General features: G+C 40.2%; 2 protein-coding genes across 2 annotated transcripts in view; both read right to left on the bottom strand.

Annotated features, from left to right (window-relative positions):
- LOC110044055 (uncharacterized) overlaps positions 1 to 20,407 on the bottom strand; it is a 36,109-nt gene that overhangs the window by 8,081 nt on the left and 7,621 nt on the right. Inside the window, exons 2-5 of the mRNA XM_089293213.1 lie at positions 8,722 to 9,090; positions 7,304 to 7,570; positions 1,852 to 2,139; positions 449 to 757 (exon numbers count right to left, since the gene is read on the bottom strand). Of these exons, the coding sequence (XP_089149339.1) occupies positions 449 to 757; positions 1,852 to 2,139; positions 7,304 to 7,570; positions 8,722 to 9,090 (1,233 nt within the window). The remainder of the gene's footprint in view (positions 1 to 448; positions 758 to 1,851; positions 2,140 to 7,303; positions 7,571 to 8,721; positions 9,091 to 20,407) is intronic.
- On the bottom strand, positions 12,196 to 13,812 carry LOC149108938 (uncharacterized). Its single transcript, XM_089294109.1, has one exon. It carries the CDS (start codon positions 13,592 to 13,594, stop codon positions 12,719 to 12,721), a length of 876 nt encoding a protein of 291 aa, XP_089150235.1. The 5' UTR covers positions 13,595 to 13,812; the 3' UTR covers positions 12,196 to 12,718.

Here is a 20,407-nt window from a genome sequence, read left to right as displayed (position 1 = left end):
ATAAAGTACAGGTCAACAACGATAAAACAAATTAAAGCTTCCGGATGAATTCATTTTCAAAGTGTTTCGCTTGTTTGTTTTACTGCCGAATTCGATTAGTAAATTGATTCACAATCGATGTACATGTAAGCTTATTATGAAAACTAAGGCTGCATACATGTATGCAAACGATAAATGGCGACTCAGTGTCTTAACGTTGTAGTCGTTATTTTGTAGTTCTTGATATTCACCTTTGAAAATCATACTAAAGCAATTATTCGCCTCAGGCTCAGTGAACATTGATAGATATTCACTGAGCCTGAGGCGAAATGATGTTAATTAAAAGACAGCCACTGAAAACCCAAATCCCTGTGCCAGTACATATGATAGGGTCGATCGCTGTCGTTTGAAGAGTTCGGTGGAAAAGCTGGGTTCACTAATAGAGATTTCAGTTTAATATAGACCATACCCTCGAGTGCCTTGACTGTCCTGATCTTTCCACCTTCTTTTAAACTTTCTCCAAGTTGGTTTGTTGCAGTAACCACAAATTCATACATCTTGCTTTTCTCCAACTCAACTTTCAATTCTCTAACTGAAACATCTGTAATTGTCTTTAATTTGGTCCACTCTCCTGGTTTACCATCGGTCACTATTCTTTGATACACAGTGAATTGTGTGATCACTCTGCCATTATTTTGTGGTTCACTCCACTTTAGCGTGATGGTATCATCTGTTACTTCATTTGGCAGATCATCAATTGTCGCTGCTGCTGGGACTCCTTGGAGAACCAAAATACCCCTAGCAGTTATCATTATCGAAAAAAAAATTTAAATTTCCTCTCTGCAGACTCTTACTCACGTCATTAACTCGAACGGCTATTAATTTTGGTGTTATCGTACGTGCACAGACTGAGTCGATCGAGATTTGTTACAACGATGAACGATCGATGGCTGGTTATCTCAAGCGCGAAAACTCCACAATCAGCTCTATGTGCGTGGTTATCAAGAAGCTATTCTACCTAGTAAAGCATGTAAACATTCCCTTTAATATTGGTCTAAACTAGGGAACTAATTATAAGGCAGGTATGAAACAGGGTAATGATTTAAGAACTCGAGGCCCGTTTCTGGAAGGTCCTGAAAAGTTTTCGCACCCGAAAAGCCGTGGCAAAATCTCAAACCTTATGACTTCAAAGCTGTTTTATGCACATATTCTTAATATAAACAGAGGTTAACGTCCCCTTCATAGAAGAAGTTTCAGGCGTATACACTTCTCTGTCTTTAAATACCGATTAACTAAAAATGGCTTTGCGGGCCCGAAAAGTTTCTGAGCCTTTCGAGAAACGGGCCACAGGTCATAAATAGGGCATCGAGTTTTTGGTCAGGTCTTAAATAGGACATGGAAAATCGCAGATTTTGGTCTTTCTTAAATGATGTAAGGGTTTTTGGGAGGAGGCCACACGCTCCAACCAAAGCCTACCCCCGCTCTCCCTCGGGCAGTCGTTATATTTATTGTCATAACAAATTTCAATTCCAAAGTCTCGGGCGGTTTATATATCATGATTTTCTTTTTGTCGCAAAGGAGCTCAGTCGGGTTTGTCCTCATAAAAAATGAAAAGACCTTTTTGATTTACTTCTTTGCAGCTGAAAGAGCTTTAACAACGAATTACATGCTGTACTCTCAAGTACAATATATACTCTTTCACCTCGAGTCTCAATTCATAGCTCTATTCTTCATCTTTTCTTTATCGTAATTGCATAGAAAGGTCTTGTATTACGTGCTTGAAGTAGTTTACATCAGTTAAAGATGATTTAGCTCTAAGCAATAATCTAATTAGCAAAAAAATTCTGTAATCAAGGTATCACATTTTGTTACCTTCATACTTAGTCTTTACTGCTTTTTCCACAGGAGGTCCCTCAAACACAGAGTTCCTCGCAAATAACTTCACAGTGTACTCGGTATCTCTCTCCAGATCTCCCGTAATCCAACTTGTTGTACTAGGGTCAGTTATATTCTCATTCTTTATCTCAGTGCCACCCTTTGATATGACAACTCGGTACGCTGTAATAGGACTCCCTCCATCATCAGCTGGTGCAGTCCATTTCACTGTTAGTGAAGTGGATTCAATGTCTAACTGTGTGATGGTTGGGGACCCTGGCTTTTCTAGGAGAAACAAAAATATATATTTTTATTCATAATATGTTTCTCAAATCCAAATACAAACTAATTCGATAGCTACTACAATTGGTAGTATAAGCCTTTGTCAATCCTCACATTTACTGTGTGCACGAATAGGTCTTTTGCTACAGTTGGTCACGTGGCGTGCTTTTCAACAACACACTGATTTAGTCATTGGTAATGCATCATGTTATTAGAAATGGAAAGAACATTTACAAATAAACTTACATAAAAATTTTCCAGTTTATATCCAGTTAAGAGGGAATTTTTATGGACGTTAGAAATAAGAAGGATTTTTATGGGAAGAAGAGGCATTGCCCTCCAGTCGCAGTCCAGTGGTTTTCTGTCCAACTCTTTGTAATTTGCAAGTTTTCAAACTGCTATAAAATCTCTGCCTTTCGGCTTAAGAGCCTATATTTTCAATATTAACCTAATAGTTTACTCCTCTTTCTATCACTAATTGTTATATGGCAGCAGCTTCGTTTGTCGTGACTAAGAGTATATGTCGGTAAGAGTAGAAGAAAATTTAAAAAAATGTGGCCTCAAGGACCAAAAAACCGGTAGTCAAATCGTCTTGTGAATGTCGTAGAAACTTGCACAAAATTACCAATTCGCATCTTTGAAACGAACACCATTCTTGCCCAGAGACGAAATGGAAGTTTCTCGTCTGTAATAGGGCGTTTTTTTTGGGTACTTTTTTATTTCTACGGCAACTTAATGAAGCCTTCCTCTCTTTTGAAAACAACAACCTTGTAAGTCTTCAACTTAGAAATTTTAAAGCAGGACTCCGTTCGAATCAACTGATTTAAAATTGTTCTAACGTCACTCGCGCGTCAAATAAATGAGGCTCAAGCGCGATTTTATGAAGCTTTGTTTAGCGCTCGTACAAAACTTCTTCTAGATCCCACCAGTTTGAAATCATAAAACTGAAAAAAAAAAAAAAAAAAAAAAAAAACTGAAGTACGTCTGGCGAAAATATCAGAAGATTTGACGCCCCACTGATCAGCTTTTTGACCTGCTTTATTGGGCTTATTTCAGATTTTCCACTTAAATGCGGAATGTGTATCTAATTATTCCGACCTCAATTTGTTCATGATGAACTGCAGATTAAAATAATAACATATCTTGAATAGGTAAGGACGAGGAGCGATTCAGTGCGATTTCAAGGTCTGTGAAGCGAGAGGCCAAAAAGTGTAAAATTGTCGTGTTCTTGCGGAGGGAAATCTGAGCTTCCGGCGGTATGACCGTTCACGTAGGGGCCAAACCACCCCCCAAATGTTTCGTCAGTTCTTGGGTATTTCACATTATTTCGCATTACTTAAAGAGTATTGACTCTTTCTACACCAAACTTGGCAGATGAGCAGGAGACCTATTGCCAATTATATTTACGTGAAAAATGTCAGTAAATGTCAAAGTTGTGACGTCACAGTGGTGACGTCATGTTTTTTGCCACTTTTGAAGTTTTTAATATGCATAGTTTTTACAATGTGTTCAAAAGAGCACATCACGGGGAGTTGAAACCTAAAAAAATTTTGTCCATATCACAAAAATTAAATGAAATATGGCATTTTTAAATATGAAAAAAAGCTCTGTAAAATATGGGGTCCCCCCCTTGGGAAAAATCCCCAAATTGGAGCCGTAATTTTGTTCCAGCAAATGCAGCTATGTTGCACATGTGATGTGCCAGATGACTAAAGCAAAGATAAAGAAGAAAATCGGAATAAAAAATTACCCCTCTAGTGTTATTGCGTTAAAATTAGTTTCGTTACGTCATAACCTGTGACGTCAACCGTTTTTTTACTGTTAATACCATCCTAACAAAGCCGAAAATCAAATTTCTAAAACCATACGATTTTTGACAACATCAAGCTTTCTATTTTTCTAGATTATTAGCCTTCCTAGAATAAAACTGAAAAAAATAAACCAGGGAGACTGACCTAAGAAGGACAGTATGGTTAAGCAAATTCCGGGGGGGGACAACAAAAAAATTTTGACTTACCATATCTCGAAAAATAATCATCATAGCAAAAAACGGTTTCCGGCATTTTACTCCTCAAGTCAAGGCCTTTCCAATGACGTAATCTTTTTATCAGATTTTACAAAAAATTATAGGATGTTTTGGTGACGTCATCAATTATGACGTCATAATCTGACATTTTGTCACAACTTCCAAATTAAAATTAACTGGAGAACAAAGACAGCTCATCTGCCAAACTTGGTTCAGAAATATATAAACCAAGCAAATATAGCCTTCATGAAACATTAGGGGGGTGGTTTGGCCCCTACGTGGTTTTTCACGTACACGGATTTCTATCCTTATATTGAACATTTCCAAAAGCTAACCGTGGCCACGATTGCCGGATTTGTGCTGAAATTTACTTCTTATAACCGAAAAGGTTTCTGGGTTGCAAAGCTTCTTCGCTTCCATACAAAACCCTCTCATTTCTGCAGTAATTAAGAGGCCCTGCGCCTAAGAAACGACCGATGATTTCCGGCTAAAAAATAAAATCGGCCGATTTTTATCTCCCAAGCAGAGGTTACCGAATACTATTTAAAAATGAATTTCGTTTGTTTCAGTTTCGCTTTAAACCAAAAATATTGAGCCGCAAACTTTTTCCGTCTGGTAGCAGCAAAATCAGGGCGAAAATAAGCGCCCGCAAAAAACTGTTCAGAAATTACTATCGCAACGCAAAATAATGAGAAAACTACACAGTGTTGAAGAAAAAGGCCTATTAATGCAATATCATTCGATAAACATCAAAAAACTGCCGAAGCGATTAACAAATAAAGTTTCAAATATTGCATACTAAATTAGATGGAGCGTTGGAGCTGATTTTAAAATAATTATTTCTCAAAAGTTCAACGCTTTTGAAAGCAATCACAGTGACGAATTGGACATTGGAGGGATACACATCACGTTTCTGGAAAAACGTTTTCCGGCCAAAGTATATTGACCTTGTACAGAGCGTTCAAAGTTACCGTGTTTGCCGTTATCCTGCTACTTCAGCGAAACACCTCTCTTTTGCCAATAGGCCCTTTGCAGCTGGGGTCACGTGACCAAATTTTTCCTAAAAAGTTTTTGTATTATGGGCTATAACTAAAAGAATGCCAGAAATGGAAAGAGCGCATCGAAAATACCAAAATGGCCAAGTTTGAGGCCCTAGGAAAAAACGAGTAAGTTTATACCATAGTTTGAATTTTTGGAAAATTTAGAGGATTCGTATGGAAAATGTTGCTGGAGAGCAAGGTCTTGCTCTCCAGCAACATTTTCCCATACAAATCTTCTGATTCTTTCAAAAATTCAGACCATCATAAAATCTCACTTTCTGATGATGGGGGCCTCAAACTTGGCCATTTTGATATTTTCGACATGCTTTTTCCATTTGGCATTCGTTAAGTTATAGCCCATAATTTTATGAAAAGTAGGTCACGTGATAGCTTAGCTGCAAAGGGCCTATACGGCCGTGGATAGCGTGGTAAACGCCACTTTAAACCTTGCTAGGCATTGAAAGACCATCCTGAGTAGAAGGATGTAGAATTGAAAGAGAAAGGAAGATGAAAAATACGCAGAAAAAGAAATAACTCGAAATTACCATCTGCTAACGAAAGTTGAATCTGGAAAATGTCGTCGCGTGACAGCGGCCATTGACGTCATTTGTTACGTCAAGTCGTAAGAGCGTGGGAAAACGAGTCTGCAATGTCCTTCGGGCGGTCAGCGGCCAGGGATCGAGTCGTGACCCCATAACTCAGATCACGCTGCGGCCAAAACGGTGTGGCGGTTGGGGAAGTTTTTCTTTTTCAGTGACCATCATTTGTAAAAAATAACATAACATTGTTCCAATAAACGTTTTCTGGCCGGAAAAATTTGTTTTCCTATTTGTGCATTCGTTTGGATTCCACTGCTATTTTATACAAATGACGTCAATGGCCGCTGTCACGCCACGACACTTTCCAGATTCAACTTTCATTAGCAGATGGTAATTTCGAGTTATTTTCTTTTTCTGCGTATTTTTCATCTTCCTTTCTCTTTTAATTCTACGTCCTTCTACTTAGAATTGTCTTTGAATGCCTGGCAAGGTTTAAAGTGGCGTTTAACACGCTATCCACGGCCGTATTGGCAAAAGAGAAGTGTTTCGCCGAAGCAGTAGGATAACGGTAAGCACGGTAACTTTGAACGCTTTGTACAAGGTCAATATACTTTGGCCGAAAAATGTTTTTCCAGGAACGTGATGTATATCCTTCCAATGTCTGATTCATCACTGGGATTGCTTTCAAAAGCGTTGAACTTTTGGAAAAATAATTATCTTAAAATCAGCTCCAACGCTCCATCTAATTTAGTATACAATATTTGAAACTTTATTTGTTAATCGCTTCGGCAGTTTTTTGATGTTTATCGAATGATATTGCATTAAAAGGCCTTTTTCTTCAACACTGTGTAGTTTTCTCATTAATTATTTTGCGTTGCGATAGTAATTTCTGAACAGTTTTTTGCGGGCGCTTATTTTCGCCCTGATTTTGCTGCTATCAGACGGAAAAAGTTTGCGGCTCGATATTTTTGGTTTAAAGCGAAACTGAAACAAAAGAAATTCATTTTTAAATAGTATTCGGTAACCACTACTTGGGAGATAAAAGTCGGCCGATTTTATTTTTTAGCCGGAAATCATCGGTCGTTTCTTAGGCGCAGGGCCTCTTAAAACGTCATTAAATCCCTACCTAACATAGCATTGGTATGAAAATTGGTGTTCTGTCTATTTATAACTTGCCCTTTCCTATTCTGAAACTCACGTCGTGAATATCACATTGTTTAGAAATTAGCGATCATGTGACCAACTTTTGCAAAAGGCCTATTCCTTTCTAAAGCAAAATTTACTTAGACAGGTAAGACTTTAACCCAAGAGTTTTTAAACAACGTCAGAATCATTCTGTACAGCTCTATTGCCAGTTCAAGGAACAGAGCGAATCTTCAGCTGATTTTTTAAGTTAACCTTACTGTTGATTGGATGATGGAATTTGGCTAAGTCATTCAGAGCTCGTCCTGTTATAGCAAGAAAAACCATCAGTAGTATTAGAAGCTAATTTGATAACTACTAAAGAAATCACATGGTAGCACAAAACAGGTCATTTTGAACCTACAACAAAAAGGACGTACTTATCTGTTCTGTTTTCACTATCTTGAAATCAGCAGGAGTGAGTCCATTGCCAGCAACGCACTTGTAATCACCAAAATCCTTATCCCCGTTCATCTGCACATCCACTATGTTCTGTGTAGCTGTAACGCTGTTTATTTGACTTCCATCAGGTTTGTACCAGGTGAGTGTTGGTGTAGGAACACTATCTGACACACACTTAAACCTCACTGTCTGACCAATCCAAGACTTGTCATTTGATGAAGATGCTTCTTTTATCGTGGGCAGGTCTGAAAAGTTAAATTATCTGTTCTCCATCTTTGTGCACACGGTACAAACGATAATCGAAGAATAGTAAGAATTGGGTCTAAGAGAGCATCTATAATATTTGAACAGCGGATTATAGCCAAGGCACACTTTGCTGTTATTATAGTAACTGAGGTACATATATCTTGTTGTTCGCAATGCTTAAATGAATGTTGTTTGTCTGTCTGTCTGTCTGTCTGTCCGCCTGTATGTCTGTCTTGCTGTACAATAATGCAATGGTGGAACGGAACAAAGTTATGTCGCTTCTAAAGAAACTGTTGGACTGCGTCAGAGGGCATACCTAAGACGTTACCACAAGGAACATACTCCTCCAGGGGGTAAGACTCGGATGTCATCAGTCTCACCAACTTATAACCTAGTCAGAAGTCAGAAGTACGTCCTCCACAAAGCCGTGAAAGCATCGAAAGTTAGAGATGGATGCTTTGAAAAATAAATTTTCTTACAGTAAACCAGTGTAACCGTGCTTAACGACATTTCCAAACACCTGGAAGTCCGTCAAAGAAAACTCCGCTGCGCGTCGTATTTTCAATTCTCCTCTCAGTGTTTTGAAATGTGGTCAAACACGGTATTTCGTGCTTGAGATATCACCTGATACATATCATCTCTAAACTCAAGCGTAAACGGAATCTGCGTAAAATTTAGCCTTAAGAAAAGATCAAGCATTATTTCGCGACCAACTTCTGAAGCTTAATTTCCTTGTAAATTTCCATGCGTATTTTAAATGAAAAGCTATTCCTGTTATTGGTACATTGGTTGCCAACTTTCAAGACAACAACGGCATATTGACCTGCATAGATATTGTTTTATTAGTGAACACTAAGACGTTACAGACTTGTCATATCCTTTCGAGACCTTGTTTGTTTGCCGTTTACATGGTTTAAATCGAGATGTTACGTTTGGATGCAATGCGCTGATAAAGAGCAACGTACTCAGTGGTGTCACACTATATAACTATATATAGCAGTTGCCTTCTATTGAAACCTCTTTTTCATCAATGTAAAGCCCTTTAGTCCTAACCCACAATTGAAAAAAACAAATAAATAAAATGCTGCGCTAAGGAGAGAAATTGGTACATTGAGTTATAAAAGAAGGAAAGCTACCATTGTTTACTCACCTACAACAAGCAATCGAACCAAATCAAAAACAGGTACACCAAGACGTTTAGTTGCAAGGTTGCACATATAAGACCTTTCATCTGCTTTCTGGATTGCGTTCAGTGAGAACGTGGCCCGTCCAGGGCTACTACCGTTCCAGACTCCACTCACACGTCCACTGTAAGGAGGATCTGTATTTGTGATAGTTGTGGTGTCCTTAGTTACAATTACTAGAAGTTGTTGAAAGACAAAAACTCCATCCTTTTTTGTTCCCCACTGAACTAGGTCCACATTACCTCCACTGAAGGCCCAAGTGAAATTAACAGAGGATCCCAGAACTCCAGTCACCTTCTTGTTATTATAGGACGAGACAAATTTTAGTCCACACACTATAAATAAATACAATAAAAAAATAAAAAAAAATAGAAATTTACGAGTTACAGTAATTTGAAATAATTATGCTGTCTCTGCTATAAAGATGTGGCTGCAGGTCAACCAGATTGCGTGGCAGCGGTTACTTTCACAAGTGCTTAGCGACCGCTCACCAGTCTCGCTAACCGCGATTTTGTTTTTCGCATCGCGTGGTGCTCAGATATGTAGATCTTGAAAGCAAAATCGTTTACCATCGGAGCGTATCATGTGTTACAGAAGACCTAAACGGTAAGGAACAGTTCTTTGAACTTACTGCGAATTGTTGTTAAGTCTTTTCTAGGGATGTGCTAGGAATGTAAGCTTATTCCGTTTCTTTTACACAGTAAATCCAACCTCGTTCCCAGGCTCGCTCTTCTAGACCCTAATTGCGGCTGGTCACGTGACCACCCAGAATCTGGGTGGTAAAAAGATTTGCTGGGCGGGAGGGGTGGCAGAGTGTTTTAATTGTTGCAGTAGCAAATTTTGTGGGTTGCAAAACCTCGAGCAGTCGCTAAAAACTACCCACTTTATCGGGGTTTGATGTGGAATTTTGCCGTTGAAGAATGCTACATTATTTCTGCCGTCTCCAAAATATAGAAGACTTTCGTTGTCAAAGAAATTCGGCATCCGAATGGAGCATAAACTTTTTGACGGTGAGCACTTGTAAAACGTCACTTACCGAATCGAAGTGAAACCAGTGGATCAGTCTCTTGAATCTTTGAATTCGGAGGTAATTTATTTTCTTCTTTGTGCGGTATTTTCGATGTAAAAAAAGTTTTTCTGCCACATGCACGGCCGATTAGCAGATTATTTTGACTTGCATTTGATATCGATTTACAGCAATGTAAAATGATTTACAGTTTTGCACTTATGTCCAGGATTGAACGCAAGTACTGTTTAATTAGTACTTCATATTTGGCAGGGTTATTTGACATTTTCATATTACTTCATGTTTGACAGAATTGTGTGTGTTTTGGTGACTTTTTACCAATGTGGACACTTTGTGAAGCTTATCATAAGGAATGTGAATCTCATTAGCGTTCAATCCTGGACATATCTCAAACAATGTGCTGTGAGGTTAATTCAGGCAACATGAAACAGCGAAACAGTTTTACTTCTTAGTGATTCGACCGCCTGGAATTGAAATCAGAGTAATACTTCAATACGCTGGAGATATATAAATATATTTTATCTCGTTCCATTTTACTCCTCGGAAGGGTTTGGGGACTGCTCTCGTCGCGCTCGTTTGCTGAAGCACGTTTAATAAGTTAAGCAGACACCGTGAGCAAACAACTTTCTGGCGTAAATAAGGCCACTAGCGTGACGTTTATTTTTCTCAAATATCCTATCTTAAAATAACAAGCATTTGATGATATCTTCAGCAAAGGTGGGGCACGAAAAAACCGCCATATGGACAATCAGCTCACAAGGTATTTGGCTGGAGCAGGGGAGGTGGAGGGAAACCTGAAAGTTCTGTTAAGCCTGGCGTTGCCGTTGAATGGCGAGGAGGCCGAAATTAACAGTGCACGCGATCTAAGTAATATCAGTGCGCCCGCCCACTTTCATCCGATTGGAGGTTCCTAAGTGATCTGCCATTCCTGCTCCACCCAAATAACCTTGACGTCTATTACCAACAGTCAAGAAAATGGCTCGATATAAAATGACATTATATATGCTGCATATAATGTTTGTTTTTATCTCGTTCCATTTTACTCCTCGGAAGGGTTTGGGGACTGCTCTCATCGCGCTCGTTTGCTGAAGCACGTTTAATAAGTTAAGCAGACACCGTGAGCAAACAACTTTCTGGCGTAAATAAGGCCACTAGCGTGACGTTTATTTTTCTCAAATATCCTATCTTAAAATAACAAGCATTTGATGATATCTTCAGCAAAGGTGGGGCACGAAAAAACCGCCACAAGCCACACAATGTGGCCGCCCCACCAAGACGAGAGCAGAACCCAGCCGACGATGGAAAAATGATTTTACCGATTCTTTTATCCGGTTAAATATCAGAATAATGTAAAAAGTGCTTCTAATAAAACCCAAGTATGCCAAGTCTTGAAGCAGCCCAAGTCTGACCTCCGAAGACATGACGTGTCAACTTGTTATTGTAGATCTGTACTGTGGATACGCGTAATTAACGAGCCGCAGCTTCTGACTGCCCGGCATGTTAATCACACTTCAACTACAGCAACTTAAGGCTACAAGCAAGAATAGTGCCACAGCTCATAACTGACTGGCGTGTTAAGTACGTAACGCTACTAAAGGGATACGTATAACTATAGGCATGAACAGTGCCACAGCTCATGACTGACTGGTGTGTCCATGCCATTAGAGACACTACGTTACACTACAGTAAATATTTCATCAATAAACAGCACCTACGCACCGACTAGGACGATAAGAAAGTTAATTAGCGGCAAGGGTGTCGTTTCGGATATATAGCTTAAATGCATCGAACTTCCAGCGACCAAGAGCCCTGATCTGAGAATCGGAGAAACCTAGGTCAGCAGCGTGACAGCCAGCCCCGATGCGAAAGCTGTGGCTTTTGTATCGGCTCGAATCAAGAGCACAAAACGATAGGCAAGAGCGAAGTTGAGCATTGAACTGAGTTGACGGTGACGGGACGGGATGGTGACGGGACGGTTGTGCAGGCAGAACAGCGGACCTGGCGAAAACAGCCTTAGTTTGCAGTAATCGAGCATCGTCTGCACTGGGCAAAATGGAGAAGCAGGGTCGCGTACAATAATTATGTCCACCGGCCGGTTGCTGGTGTTATGTTTAAAGTGACATAGAAAATCGTCCAGGATATGCAGTACGCTGGAGGTCCCCAGACGATGTATAGCGATCCATTCCAGTGCGGTGCTAAATGCTTCGAAGATGGCACAAGAAGAGGAGCAGCCCATTGGCAGACAACGATCATAATAGTAAAGGTTTTCCCATGTCATGCCTAGCAAAGGATGATCGTCGGGGTGGACTGGGATAATCCGAAAAGCCGATTTTATATCAGTTTTGGCCATAAAGCAAACCCACCCCATGCGTTTGAGCACGCATATAGCGTCGTTGATGGTTGCATACACAACGGAAGAAACTTCGCTAGGGATAGAGTCATTGATAGAGGAACCCCGAGGAAAGGACAAGTGATGGATTAATCTGAATTCCGAAGGGTTTTTCTTGGGAACTATGCCTAAAGGTGAGCAAAACATGTCAGGGAAAGGTGGACTCTGGAAAGGACCGGCTATTCGACCCGCGTTATTTTCTTTGTCGATTTTATCGCGAATAATATCCGGCTGCGCTATGGCACTCTTTAAATTGGGAGGTTCAAAAACGCGTCTCTCCCCCTCGAAGTGGATACGAAAACCAAGATTAAAACCGCGTATGAGATAAACTTTTAACTGAAAGGGGTAACCTTCTAAGAGCTCCTCAAGTCGATCGACCTTTACGGGCGTTATCGGCTGTGGAGTTCTGTGATGGAACTTGGGAGGGGGATTGGGCGCGCTTTTGACCCTCGGCAATGCAACGTGTGGCGGGGTGTTTTGCTCCGCATTTGTAGCATTTATGGTCGAATTTGCATCCCCCTCCGCAGAATCGGCCCGACTGAAAAGCTCAACATGTTCCTTTTGGAAATGGCGACTGGTGGGATCGTGGTCGAGTGCCTTGGGGCCTGTCACCGATTGAGGACGTTTGTCGTCCACGAAATGTCACCTTTAGCCAGAGCTCCCAGTGTACTGCATCCCAAGGATACGTGTTAGGAGCAGTTTGCCGGAGAAGGCGAAATTGCTCGTCGTAAAATACCCAATCACCGAATTTGGCGGCTATATCTCTGACGATTTCACAATATTTCATTAGTTTAGGTGCCGCGTGAGGAAATCTGACTACGTATATTGCGACGAAAGTATTAAACGCAGAGATCCATTGATTAATATTTGTGATCTTTTTCGGAGGCTCAGAGGGTTCAAGGGTGAGCTGAGCGCCCAAGCTGGGAGTAGAAGTATTGATCGAGATGGAGTAGCGGTCAGGACTTGGGGCTACTGATAGTAGAAGACCGAAGTTTACGTACTCATTAACCCAAACTTTGGCCTTAATCTTTTCCGTAACACCTCCTCCCAACTCGAGGGCAAGGCTTGAAAAAACTAGTTTTCCTGAATTTTCTAAGGTAGAAGACGCCCCAGAGGAGTCGCGCTTTGTTGTACCTGCCGTAGGGGATGTTATCAATGCCAACTGGTCGGAGACCGCCCCTTCCACCGACACGGCAGTGCTTTCGCTAGCGCTGGCTGGGGTCTCATTTGTAGGCGGCTTTTGTGTCTGCATGGCGGCCTGTACTGCACTGGTTACCGCGGCTGTGATAGAGGCCGTCAGCGCCTCCATATTGACGCCTGTGCTAGGCGGGCCAGTTGTTGCTGTCGATGTCGGGGGAATCGGTCGGGCACGCTTAGGGCGACCACGTGTAGCGTTGCTAGTCGGGCGTTTACGAGAGGACATAGCTTTGCAGAAAGTGTAATATATATTCAAATTAGGATGCGAAAATCAATAAAGGGGGGGTCGAGAATGTCCCGGAGAGAAACGAGAGGGCGGAACTAAAATGCTAATGCGCGGAACAATGCAAGGACACATAAGTCCAGAATCAAAAACCAAATATGTTTTAAGCAGGTCGAAGACCAAGTTCCGGATTAAACACAAAACAGAGCAAGGACATTAACCAAGTGCATTGGGCACGCGATAAGCGGCCGGAAGAGGGTTGTACACTTAATGGAAAAGTCCTGCTATCATGGCAAAAATAACAATACGTGCGTCAATCAGGGGGCAGCAATCAAAGGCAGGAATGTATAAAAATAACACGCTGCCATTAAAATTAAGAAAAGTAGCATGCACCCCATTAACGTAATAGTGACATTAAAGACAGCCGACAAGATAAGGGCATAGTCCAGATTGTCCATGTCGGTAAGATAAACTTCCAATGGAAGTACAAACAGCTGCGGACGCAACACAGCAATAAAAGCCATGAAAATGAATCACGGAACTGGTGACCAGCTTATATAAAGAATTGGTAGCTAAATATCATCCAGTAAACGCAAGCATTTGAGTACTGCCCCTCGTAGACTGCGATATAATTTATGTTGCCCCCCACCATTCAAGTGAACGTCATCACGACACAAAAATGAACTCTTTGTTTGCCAAAACCCCCTGTGAGACCAAAAGGATGCGTATGGGACAGGTTCGAGTACCGTTTTTAGGTATTTAGTCAATAATCCAACATTCTTGTTAAATGAAACGTTGGACGAGGAACGACGGAGGGTTTGGCAGACACAAATCAGGTCCACCTTATACTCGTCGTGCGGTAAGGTAGCTAGATGTTCAAGAGAAGAACCCACAGTAAGGGGGAAGGAATCGACCAAGTCATTTGTCCCTTAATGACACTCAAATCATATTTTAAAACCTTGGCGATCGTTCGACCGCCGACACCGTGCCATTTGCAAATGAAGTCTGGTGTCGTTACGCCAAACTTTTTAGTGTACTGATGATCCCGTCAGTGAACGATTAGGTCGTGAAGGCGACGAATAAAGGAATGGCCCAAAATTAGAAAACGTGCTTTCCCATAGCAAAAGTTAAACGGCAGAATCTAAATCCCACTCAGCAGGTTAACAAACGGACAAAGAAAGGGAAAAGAGAACTATTGTACTTGCCTAAGAAACCTGAAAGTTCTGTTAAGCCTGGCGTTGCCGTTGAATGGCGAGGAGGCCAAAATTAACAGTGCACGCGATCTGAGTAATATCAGTGCGCCCGCCCACTTTCATCTGATTGGAGGTTCCTAAGTGATCTGCCATTCCTGCTCCACCCAAATAACCTTGACGTCTATTACCAACAGTCAAGAAAATGGCTCGATATAAAATGACATTATATGTGCTGCATATAATGTTTGTTTTTGTTTGACCTGTGTGAAGCTTAGAATAAGACTGGAGAATTCAAAGGTGTATTTGCCCGTGTGTGGTTTAATATAGCGATGACAAGCGATGGCCTTTCTTTCGCTTCAGTTGAGATCGACAAAAATTATTTGTTGACTCTACCCCCGTGGAAAAGTTTGTGTCACAGGTGGTCACGTGACCAGCCGCAACCAGGATCTTTCAAAACGACCAAGAGAGGCAGAGGTGAGAGAGCCTAGGAACGAGGATGGGGTAAATCATGCACCCGTGTAATTAAGAAACCGACTATTGTCAAGAAGTGTCCTTTACCTGCGCAAAAACATCGTTTTAGTCGTGGATATGCGCAACCTCGTCCCTAGGGCCTTCTCCTCGACGATTTTCAAAATGGCGGCTCGTCGGGAGAAGACCCTTGGCTACGCTGAACTAACACCCTTGCTGATTGGCCCATTCATACGAACAGGCTGATTGGTTTGAATACAGTCATCCTAAGGAAATATGGCGGACGCGGCGAGTGTTTATACAAATGAGAAAGATCTTATAGGATTCGATTCGAAAGGTGAATCTTTTCCATTAGATTTTAATTTAAAAGATGTAATCTATACCATAGAAGTGGAAATAAGCGCGGGAAAACATAACATTTAACGAGCATTTAATTATGAAGTATAATACAGAAATGCGACAGCCAGCGAGCTGCGGCTCGCCACAAGTGGTCTTTTGTGCTGTTTTTGCTCAGTGGCGGATACCGCCCCGCCCTCCTTTAGCTTTAGGTTGCCACTGCTGCTGTCCTATATTCATGCACAATTGGATTTTCTGCGTACGGAAACAAAGTAGAGCGGGATAAGAGAGTTGGACGCGGTTGTTTATCTGTTCGAATTTCAAATCTAAAAGGAGCTTTTGCTCTTTACTGACCCTTGTTTTTTCTACGGAAAATCGCTTCTTTTTTCTTGTGTCCGGAAACGTATTCCTTAAAAATAGACTTACCGTCTGTATTAGACCGGTTCAGGTTTATTTCAAATCTTATTTGAAATACACTCTTTTTCTAATAATAATGATAATATACATTGTTTTTTCGGCTGAGGCTGAATAATTTTATTTTTCTGCCGATTTTAGGTTGAAAATATTCTTGTAAATATAATTTCTTAGATTTTAGCTTATGAAATTTCTGTTGTCAAATGTATTTGGTGTCTGGATGGTATTGAAGTAATTTTAGAACCAGCCTGCAGGCATTAAAGATTTCCGCCTCGAAACAATGCACATAACGTCTTGCAGAAATGTTATTAGCGCTGGCGTCAAATGTATGGCTAGTGCTGTTATTGTTGCTTTTTTAGTATTGTATTTACGAATTTTCAACACAAAATTATATTCTTTTCAAAATCTCAGACTCAGCCTCAGGTTTATTCTTAAAATTTTGCAAATTTGCGCCTTGATGTTCTTATAAAATATGTTCTTATAAAAAGAGTGTAGGTGATGGAGATCATTAATATTTATGATATTTTCAGAAAGATCTAATTTACAAATAAATACAGGGGAAGCGATTTGAATTTATTGCCTTTTTCCAGTCTGGCCTCCTCTGGCCTCCCCATTGGAGAAGCGAGATCTGAGGATTTAAGTACCTCTGTATGGATGTCAAAAAGTGCTGTGGATAAATTGCCTTTAATTACCATCTTAGCGCTGGAAAGGGCCAATTAAAGCTGTTATGAAAAAGGTTTATGGGTGATGACAAATTTTCAAGAGAATCTTACTTACCATATGAAGACAACAGAAATAGATAATCTATGTACTGCTTGTGCTACTTTACAATACTTTAACTCTTTTATTATATTGAATATACCATTTGTTTCACAAAATTCATTGTATACAGAATTACTGCTGGGTAGTGATTTTTCCTCGCAGTTCTTGAGTTAATTGTTGATTTTTTTGTTTTTTGATTTTTCTACAAGTCAGGTAAACAGGGAATCATACCAGTGTCAACAGTGACGTCTATCTCGTGATCATAACAACCACGACAGAGATGCAACACATTTTCCAGACACTGAGAAAAGAGTCCAAATTATAGCACAGCATAACCCTGTATTTGTGATGCAATTTAAGGTGTTTGGTATGTGCTGAAACACTCTCCCATGTGTTTGATATACGTCGGCCATTTTCATACTGGAGGGCGCATTATCCGTGCAGATGGCTAATGCGTCGTTGCCATTTTTATACTCAAGATGCATTATTTGCCTGGAAGAACGTGGGCAAACATTTGTAGTTTGTCTAGTTATACATCTCTAAGGAGTAAAGGAGAAATGAAGTTGTAAAAATCTGTGTTATATATTTAACATTGCACATCCAGACAACTGTCATAGCTATGATTTCCTCTGTTCTACAGAAATTGAGGAATAATTGGCATGGGTTTGAAAAGGGATCATGAATATTCCAAGGCTGCCAACTAAAATAACCACCTTAAAACTTCAGAAGCAAGCGTCCTTTTGTACGATAAGGCAATCATTGGACTTGAATAGGTTGTCACAAAAAAAGCACAGTGGCGGATCTAGGGGAGGGGGACGGGGGGGGGGGGCGGCCCTCCCTTATTTTGGGTATAAAAGAATCGCAGAAAAAAGAAAAGCCGGCAGGGCAAGCAAAAAAAAAAAACAACAACAACCGCCCCCTCCTCCCCCCCCCGCCCCCCCTTAGCTCCAGGTCTGGATCCGCCACTGTTGCATATCGCTAATCAGTAGAGGATAATTGATGTGATTTCTCAACACAACCAGAACACAACATAACAGCATATTTTATTTATACTCGATGATCTGGAGCTTCACCTTGCTAGGCTCCTAGCTTAAATAGCTGATGCATCGAATTTAAAATAAAATGTTTGTACGAAGGATTAAAACAACAAAATTCAATAATTTTAAGAAAAAAACAACAACAACAAAAAAAGGCATTGATGAAGGAAAAAATTATTTTTTTTCATTATAAATAATTACTCACAATTGGAAAGTAAGAGAAGACATGCTTAGTCAAGTTCAAGTGCATATTCAGATTATGACAAGTAAAGCCCATTGTTAACTCAATGCTGATGGATCTTTGGGACCTTTTCCTAAGGTAAAGGCAGTATCAATTCCATAATTCCATTATTTTCATCCATAACAAGGGAGAGGCTGCTCTTCTCCTGGTTGGAGAAACGCAAATACAAAAACTACTGCACTACTGTATGGGGGTAACAACTTTTGTTTATCTTAGAATGTTTCTTCTTGCAGTTGGTGCCAACAGCTTTACTCTGAAAATGTACACGCAAATCCAAAACAGTTCTTGAGGGCTGATCAGTGTTATAGCATTAAAAATGAAATTAACTCGGCAAGAATGAGAATCAAAATGATTTGTTGTGACGGGTCAATATAAAGTTGGAACAATAAAGTACTTTTCGCTGCTTTTAAGGTACATGTACTATTTATTTAAATTTTATGCCAGTGAACAATTAACAACTATAACTAATTTCTTGTGATCAACTCATTCTCAGTTACATGCATTCAGCCATTCATACATGTATGCATATACTTCATTTGGAAAGGAAATGTACAAGACATAGCTCAGGCAAAAAATATTTACTAGACCAGGTTTGATTTCAGGTTATCTTTACTCAAAAAGGGCTTAAATAATCAACAGGATTTAAAACATTGCGCAACAAGAATGGCCATTCGGGTAGATAGAAGTAAAATTATTGGCTTAAAGTGCCACTAACCCCAAAATTTTTTTCACGAATATAAATTTCCTTTTTCTCCTGATCACCACTGCGAAAAAATTATCATTGTAGCTATTTTTGTTAATTTTCTATGAACTTTTAAAGTTTGCAAATTTGCCCTTTTCCATGTTCACGACCGAGGAATAGCGGAGAATGAGACGAGTTGGCTTTTGACGTCACTTCGGGAATAACAATATTTTGTTTCTGAGAAGAATGTATGCGAACATCCAATAGTGTGTGTCAAAATCGTTGCAGAATGCAAGGAAGATATGTTGTTGGAGGCTGTAGCAATACAGGATGCGTAGAATAGAGTATTCCTCTTTATTCAATACCTCTATCTCGATGAAACTCTACTAGAAACGAGAAAAAGACCAAAGAAGTGGGCTGATCTGCGCGAAGCTAAAGCTGGGGAGCCATTGAGGATTTCTTCGATCTCGGGTTCGCCGGTATTGTAAAAAGCTAGAGATTTTCATGGCCTGTATATTCTTCTCTATCTCTAGTGGAAAGCTTGAAATTGTCAAGGTATTGCATAAGACACGAATTTGGGATAAGCTGGAAGTCATCTGACTATTTCGAGCGCAAACGATCCTCCGAGTCCCAGACGAAACTATAGGTGACGAAATTACACGGTAAATTAAACGCATCGCGTTTTGAAATAGAGACTTGTCTAAACGAATAGTAAACGAAACCTACGTTCTACAACGACTCGAAGAAGATTGTTGAGGCTTCGAACTGGTGAACTAGCTATGTATTTGTGGATTTTAATAACACACGCGCACCGGAGGTCGCCTGTAATCTGGCCGTGTTTCTCAATGGCCATTCCGAATAGAGAATTGTTTTGCTCTTTGAGCTTCGTCTTTGAGGAACGAAATACATCTAAATTACAAACTTAGAATGGATCAAGCATTTATAAATATATCAGGAAAGTGAAACAAACGATTAAGATTCGACTCTATAGCTACCGACGGAGATTGTTGTGCTGAAAGAAGAATGCGCTTGTCAGTCAACCAAAACGCAAACTACTAAGTCGAGGACTTCCAGGTTATTAGCGTGCGTAAAATGGACATTTCATTCAAAATAACAGTGAAGTAGAAATGTATTCATTTAACTGAAAGTATGCTGAACCTCTTTTCCAGATCTTGTCGAAGGATTTTCCATGATTTCACGAGTACGGAATATGCAAATTTGCGTAGCTTATGTTAGTACACAGTAATTGAATAGGAAGTTTAAGCAAATCACTACGGCTGGTGCTACCACGGCTGCCGTGACCGAAAAGGTCTGGGGAGAGTACGTCTCAGTGGCTTGCCAAATTTTATGTTTAGCAAGCAAAGCGAAATACAAAGATGAAAGAAACATCGGCTGAGGGGTTTAAAATCTCTTTTACTTAGTTTCTCTCAGCCAAATGGCTTCGGTCAAAGGACAACGGCCATTATTCGCCTTCCTGGGACGAACATGCAGATTATTTCTGAGCGAAAGCGAATGCCATACACTTTGTACCATAACAATTTCATGGATGAAATATACAATTTCAGAGACAAATATCTCAAAGAATATCAAATGAAGAACACAAATATCAATACTCAAAGAAGCAAAATAGCACCGTATAGTTATCCGGATATAAAACATTTTGACTAAACCCTCAAAGCAAAC

The sequence above is a fragment of the Orbicella faveolata genome, unplaced genomic scaffold, assembly GCF_042242905.1.
Source record: "Orbicella faveolata isolate gen_17 unplaced genomic scaffold, um_ofav_v1 contig_25, whole genome shotgun sequence".
NCBI lineage: Eukaryota > Metazoa > Cnidaria > Anthozoa > Scleractinia > Merulinidae > Orbicella > Orbicella faveolata.
This window is presented reverse-complemented; position numbering and strand designations above follow the sequence as displayed.

Coding starts and splice junctions, on each gene's coding strand:
- LOC149108938 (XM_089294109.1), bottom strand. CDS start 13,594: ATGTCCTCTCGTAAACGCCCGACTAGCAACGCTACACGTGGTCGCCCT.